At 37.9% G+C, this 7,077-nt stretch overlaps 1 protein-coding gene across 1 annotated transcript; it reads right to left on the bottom strand.

Moving 5' to 3' along the window:
* Nucleotides 1-2,397: 2,397 nt before the first annotated feature.
* LOC311127923 (barH-like 1 homeobox protein) lies at nt 2,398-6,644 on the bottom strand (the record flags this gene model as incomplete). The annotated part of the gene is made up of 3 exons (XM_084159822.1): nt 2,398-2,689; nt 3,821-4,046; nt 6,191-6,644. 3 exons carry the CDS (start codon nt 6,642-6,644, stop codon nt 2,398-2,400), a joined length of 972 nt encoding a protein of 323 aa, XP_084015948.1.
* Nucleotides 6,645-7,077: the final 433 nt, after the last annotated feature.

The following is a 7,077-nucleotide window of genomic DNA, read 5'->3' as shown; positions in this document are numbered from 1 at the left end:
ATTTAATTGTCTGTGTGTGTTTTTTATTATATACACATTCCCATCAATGTATATTTTTGACAGAACTATTAGCAAATCCTAAGGTGAATGAACGTTGAAATCCATATTTCTTTATACCAAATATATACCAAAACACATTTCTAGTCATAACTTACTAGATAGGCAAAAGTTTTAGATATCAAGGCAGAATTAGCCAGCCAGCCTACATTTCCCAAATTGAACTCTCACCACTCCGAATCTTTGGATAAATATCCAGGCATTTTTTAAAGGTTAAGGCGGTGAATGTTTCATGCTCTGATGGTGACATTCTTATTAACTTTTTCAGGTTTGACAAATTAAATCCACGATACTAACCAAATAGTGAGGGGGTGTGAGGGAAGTGTTTGACAGACATGTTCAAAATTATTCAAACATGGTGCTTCTAATAGAATTCTACGAACCTTAATTAGATTTTATCAGGCATACTTGGCTGATTTATCACAGGCTTACACGTTGGCTCTCCTTTGTCGCAACAGAACATGTTTTGTTGTTTAACTATCAAATATGGCAAATTATTATTTTTGTTTGTAATTACATTGTATGACATTAAACTATACATCAGAAATGTTACTCTGTGTGACTAATGATCAATGTGATTAATTAATCAATTGATAAGGTGAAAAGTGAGCCTTTGACACGAGCAATGATTGCATGCAGGACCATTTTCGTCCATTTCTTCTTTAGAGAATAGGACGCCCCTTACCAGACCTTGAATAACCCAACTTTCCTCGGATGTAGGCCTATTCATTCCCTCTTGCAAAGGAAACCAAACGGAAGCAACGGAACGAAACGTGAAGGGACCTATACCTTCATTTGTCCAATAAAAACTCTTATTTTCATTTTTAAACATTTTCAGTTTGGAGTCCTTTTAATTTTTTTGCAACAGACGAAACGTTTGCAACAGCTTCGGCAGTAATGAATACACCCCCTGGTTGATGTTGTTGATTATGTTGATGATGATGATTAGCCTACTTGTATTCCAATTGCAAAAAAAATTGTGGCCCTGTATTTGTCAATCATGGATTTGGCAAGATATAGCTGAGTCACGTTATTACATGAAATACCTTTATTTGCACATATATAAAAGTAATTATTTTTTACTTCAAATCCCCCTCTATAGTTCCGATTTAAGCTGTTTGAACAGTTTGACAAAAAGTTATTTCAGCTAATGGGGGCGAGGAACGAAAAACGATCCAGAAATACGAGAACCACTCCACAAATTAATATCTGCAATACACATTTTCACCAAAGAGAGTAACAAGGTTTCCACGGTTTGATACGAAATAACATAAGTAATCCACAACGTCTGCTTAAATACACCTAGCAAATCAACAGGCGAAAGACCCAAATTGGCAACCGACTCAGTCTTCAGTCATTATCTGTTTAGCAAAAGTGAAGGGTTTGCAAGGATACATTGCTACTTGATAAATTGAATTACCTCTTACTCTGACTTCAAATTGTATATAATTGGGCTGTTAGCTAAAACTTCAACTAAAAACATTATGATTAGACATTTTGAAATACATTTCGTTACAATTTGGTATTTTATGTTGTTTCTCTCATGGAGTTTCATTATTCCCATCCAGATTACCACTGAAATGATAGGAAATTAGCCTTTTATCTCTGGCTAATCTATAGCTTTTTGTACTGGATCACTGTCATCTGAAGGAAATAAAAAATGGATGAATAAAAAATATCTTCATATCAAGATACTTTTTTGAATAAAATTCTAAATATTCGTATTTACATGTCTATAGCCTATGTCTGGTGATTATTATTTTCATCGTTTGTAAAAAGTGAATGAAACTCAACTCGTCTTTGTGAAGAGAAATAGAACGAAATCATCATTGTCATGAAATGCCTTTGGATCATCTAATTAGCTATTCAACTAAACTTGGAATGCTATTTCAGTTTGCAGACCAATACATTGGTTTGTTATGCATGTTTTTTATATAATTGTATCCTGACAACTTAGCCTGATAATAATAATAATAATAATGATAATAATAATAATAATATTTTCATGATTCTGAGTAAAAGTGCCATTGCCATAAACCTTGGTGCCAGCAACGATTATTTCAGTAAAACCATCGTGCCCTTTCTGATGTTGCCCACACTGAAGATATGGTAAGCAAAAATATAAATATATAAGTTAAATGCATAGAGAAAAATAAATAAATAAATAAATAACTTCAGTATGGTAAAAACCTGTCCACTTTAGAGAGTTCGAGATTCAGTCATGAAGTTCATTGTTTAATGCCATGACTTCTTTTGTCACCATTTTAGATCGTTTTTTTTTTTTCTCTATCACATAGAGTCCTAGTCTGCCAGGTATGGCATATATCCGGAGCGACCGGCTCACCGCTGCTGTGTTGGCCGGGGAAGCACACCGGAGAGAGGGGGGAGAGGGGGTGGTTCACTACCACCCTGCAGACCATGCAGAAGAATCCGCGGAACGAGAGGTCGTTGCAGAGCCGGAGGGGGCGCTGAGGGGCCTCTGTACAGGTAGAGCGCCGCTCCGGGGTCCAGGTTGGACATCAGGCTTTGAGGGTAGAAATAGGGTGAAGGAAACATTCTCTGAAGGGCTGAGTAATTTCCAGCCTCCGCTAACAGTTCCAGTCCAACCGCCGTCTGCCTCTTCCACTTTGTTCTATTCGGACAAGAAACAGTGGATATTAGTAATTGAAACTCTCGTCATAAAGTTATAAACAAGTTTGAAAAGTGCAGTTAGAATCTTTTTATTATAGGACTCTAAAGTTTAGAATTCAATCAAATCTGCACTGAGTAAAATGCAGTTTGGGAAAACCCGTTGAAATATCAAATAAGATAGGCTGCATGGTTCAATTTAAACGAAATTTGTTTTTTCGTAATGGATTTAGGCCTGCTTTGTAATAACAAGCGTTACCAAAATGTGGTGTTTTAAGTGCAAAGTTGATGTTCAGTCGGAGTCAGTTGGAAACATCTGTAGCCTACGCAATATTACAGCGTGCATTCACTTTCGGTTGGGATCGTATTGGTTTCATCATGTGGTCTGAAATTAGTCTAATTATTTTATGTTTCCAAGAAAGATCTAAATTGTGGTTGTACCCAGCTACGCACTTCAGTTATTCTGATAAATCAGTCCTCTGTCACTTGTATTCACGTGGCGGAGGGTTAATCTGTCAGATTGTCAATTGAAAAGCACTCCTCAATCAGGTAAATTATTCATAATTATAATCATTGAGTAAATATAGTAGCGTGGCTGAATTATTGATATGGCATAGTCCTACATGAATCGATATATTATTCATGCACCAAAGTGTTGTTTTTATACCTATTTATTAATATCGTTTTGCTGTCTGAATGTCTGAATGATTAAAAACAATCTAGTCTCTAGTCTAGTAGAAGGCTATTTGTCAGTATTTGAATCACATTGTTCAAAGGTTTCATGCAGTGCCAAATTGCCAGTATTTTAAGATGGTTTTGTTTTTATTTCTGTTCTATTTTCTCCTTTATTCTTAAGGAATTGATGCAGTGTGCACAATTTTTAAGAAAGAAATTGGACCTCATATGTGACCAATGAGTTTGTCTAACTGACATGAGAAAATATATAGTCTGTCTGGAGGTGAAGAGCGTTTACCCTAAAATCCTAATGACAGGTGCAGGCGTGCACACACACCATTGTTGGCCTACTAGGCTTACTGCATTCTACCATTAGGCACTATCAAAATAATTTTCGTGATTTTAAATTGGTATAATTTGTGTAATTACACTAAAGACAACCAAGCGTCGCAGTGCTTACCTCCTGTTCTGGTACCAGGTTTTGACCTGTGTGTCTGTGAGGTTGAGGGAAGCGGCCAGCTCCATTCGGTCTTGCACGCTCAGGTACTTCTGCCGTTCGAAGCTTCGTTCGAGCTGGGCCAGCTGGTGGTCAGTGAAGGCTGTTCGCGCCTTCCTGGGTTTCTTCATCCGAACGTGATGCGGACTGTCCCTACTACTCGAGATCTCTCGGTCTCCTTCCTCTTTCACTGCAAACACAAGAATAGGACAAATATGAAAAACTCAAATTTACAACAATATCTCAAATGTTCATAAAGCCTAGAAAGTGATGGGTAGGGCCTAATCAAAAATCAATATAGGGCTCGGTTATAGGCTATATGCCCATTTATGAAAAGGATTGGGATTTCGTTTAAATTCTACATTTACAAATGGACGTAAGCCTATTTCAAAGTTTAACTTTTTTATACAACTTCATAGCCTTGTTTGGGTGTTGTGTTGGAGGACTTTAGTCCACTCTCCATTTGATTAAGATTGCGCCTAGTTTTTATGAAGAAGTAGCCTAGGACTATCTACAAATGAAAATATTTTTTTTTTATTAGCACATTGTTTTTGCAATTGGATGTGTGTAACATTCCCCTTTGTTCTATTATTTCCTTTGCTGTCGTGTTGGGGTTTGAACTGTAATATACATTTCTCAGTTTATTCTCCCCCGTACCCTCCAAAAAGAGGAGACGCGACGTGAGAGCTCTTGCTAGTTGAATAGTTGAGTCGTCTCTCAAGAAGCACAATAATCCGGCTAATTGAGCCACAAGGGATGGGCGCCTTTCAACCGCGACCGGAGAAACTTCACAGGGCCGCGGATGAGAGCGAAATAAAGAGCCGGCCGGCCTTGCGCGTTACAAATCTGATTAGCACTGGGACAAATTGCATCAAATCCCCAAAATATTAGGAGGCGGATTCGCTGAAATCAAAGCAGCATACTACTCCCTACAAGGGCTTTGGAGCTGAATTGACTGCGTTGAGATGACAATCTGTCACACACACACCACACACACCACCCACACACACACACACACACTGTATCCAAAATATATTGAGGTTATTTATGTTCATGATCCTTTTTTAAAACTGAGGTGTCAGGACTTTTTGTAAAACCCTTGCTATAATGGATTAATATAATAACATTGTTCACTAGTAGGCTATAAATAACATGTTAATTATATTATTCACATTAATAAATAGTCGAAAGATTATTATTATTAATAATAATAATAATACAATAAATACATTATAATATAGGCCTATCCTTATTATACACTTTTACTGTAAACTGGCATTTTCTTTTAATCAATAAGGAGGGTGGATATATTTAGGGTTTTTGTTATATAAGTTAATCAAGTCAATATTTAGTAGGCCTATTGTATTTTTGTTTTATATTTCTAAGCACATTTCTATTTACTATTTCCTGCGAGCAGGAATTGTCCTCGCCTATACCAACGGTTCACTTATTTGTATCCAGGCGCTGCTTCATTAAACTGTCAATGGAGATGACATGTCTGTTATGGCTGACATGATTGGAAACAGACAGACCCTTGATGGCATTTATCTGGAGGCAACCCTGTCATCTTTTCCCATGCAGCTCTTCTCTTGCCTCCCTGACATCAACAGATGCTTTCAAGACGTCTGCTAATGCAAGCAAATGCGTCTGAAAGGAAAAACGGTTTGACACCTAATGTTTATCCTCCAAATCATTGGAGAATATCAACAGTTAAGAAAATAATAGGCTAGTGTCATCCTTTATAGGCCTACTGTAACTATAGCCAATCTGATAAAGAGCTTTAGTGTCCAGGATAATATTGTTGATCAACTTTCACCATTTGCTAGCATTTTATTTATTTATTATTATTATTGTTATTATAATTGTTATTTTTATTTATTTATTTTTTGGGGGGGCACACAAACGATTAATCTCTTATTGGGTTTACTGGGATAATGTAAAAGTGCATCATTTAATATTTGATTAGATACATTCTATAGGGGATTCCTTTTGTGCAACTCTTCTAGCCTAGGCTATAGCCTACTTTCCCCAGTTGCCTATTTGCCTTCCGAGGCTAATCACAATTTACACCCATAGCCTAATTAACCGATCACTACACCTTCAGAAACACTTTGAAACCTGGACAGGTGTTTTAACACGTTTGATTATGATAAGAAAATATTGAGTTAAAATTAATGATCTAGCAAATCAACTGCAGGTTAGCCTAATATCTGCATAAAGCTAACACAAATACAACGGATATAGAACAGTAGGACTACAAACATTTCATTAGAAATAATGTGGCAAAGTCTAATAGATTTCAAAACATTAAGCTTGTTTACATCACTCTTTTACCTTTGTATTCGCTGTCTGACGATGAGTTGCTATGGATTTTGTCCATGAAGTCGTCTGCGAGCTTGGAGGCAAGTCGCCCCGTTTCTTGAGTTGGCTGGCCATTACTGGAGTATGGGGCGCAGGCGGCTAGCGGTTTGCAGTCAGCTAGAATATCTCTGATCAGAAAGGATGAGGTGACGGTCCGCGGCTGTGACCCGGCGGAGATCTGTCCGTGTTGGAGATGGGGCGGCAACCCGATAGCATGACCTTGCCTCTGCAATGCCTCATCCACACACTCCCTCCTCGGCGACGGGGGAGACGAGCAGCCGCTCTCTAGGTCAGACCTCGGGCTGAACTCCAGCGGTGACCGGCACTCTCCCACCAAACTGTCCCCTTTCGACATGACCGGACTTCCAGGTCTGTGGGAAAGTAAAGAGTCGATCCCAAAGCTGGACCCATTGGTGGATGCCTCCATTGTTTACCAGCACAGCTAAGTTCTTCGAGGCCTCAACTCAAACTATCATTGGTGTTCGAGGCAAGTTCAGGTGATTGCTGAGATGAGACTTTGCCTCAATTTATCCAGCAGGAAAATCCAAAGATGATTCGGAAATCACAAATATTCAACCAAGAGGTTTTCTCCTCTTCTTGATTGATTGTTATACTTGTCAAAATAGCAACATCTCCAGGTTCTCGACGTTATATAAGAATAGGCTACAAAATCGACCCTACATCCAACTATTTTGTCCTAAATACAGAACAATTCATGAAATCGATGCAGCTTAGCTCTGTTGGCAAGTTTGATAGATTTTTCTGGATCCAATTTTTTCTTTTTAGAAATGAAAACACGCCGGTACGACTTCTAAATTATTTATCAACTTATTTCAAATATTGAGACAAAATCTGCAATG

This window comes from Coregonus lavaretus (genome assembly GCF_964263955.1).
Source record: "Coregonus lavaretus genome assembly, chromosome: 4".
Classification (NCBI taxonomy): Eukaryota; Metazoa; Chordata; class Actinopteri; order Salmoniformes; family Salmonidae; genus Coregonus; species Coregonus lavaretus.
Note: the sequence above shows the minus strand (reverse complement) of the source record. Positions and strands in the feature narration are given on the sequence as shown.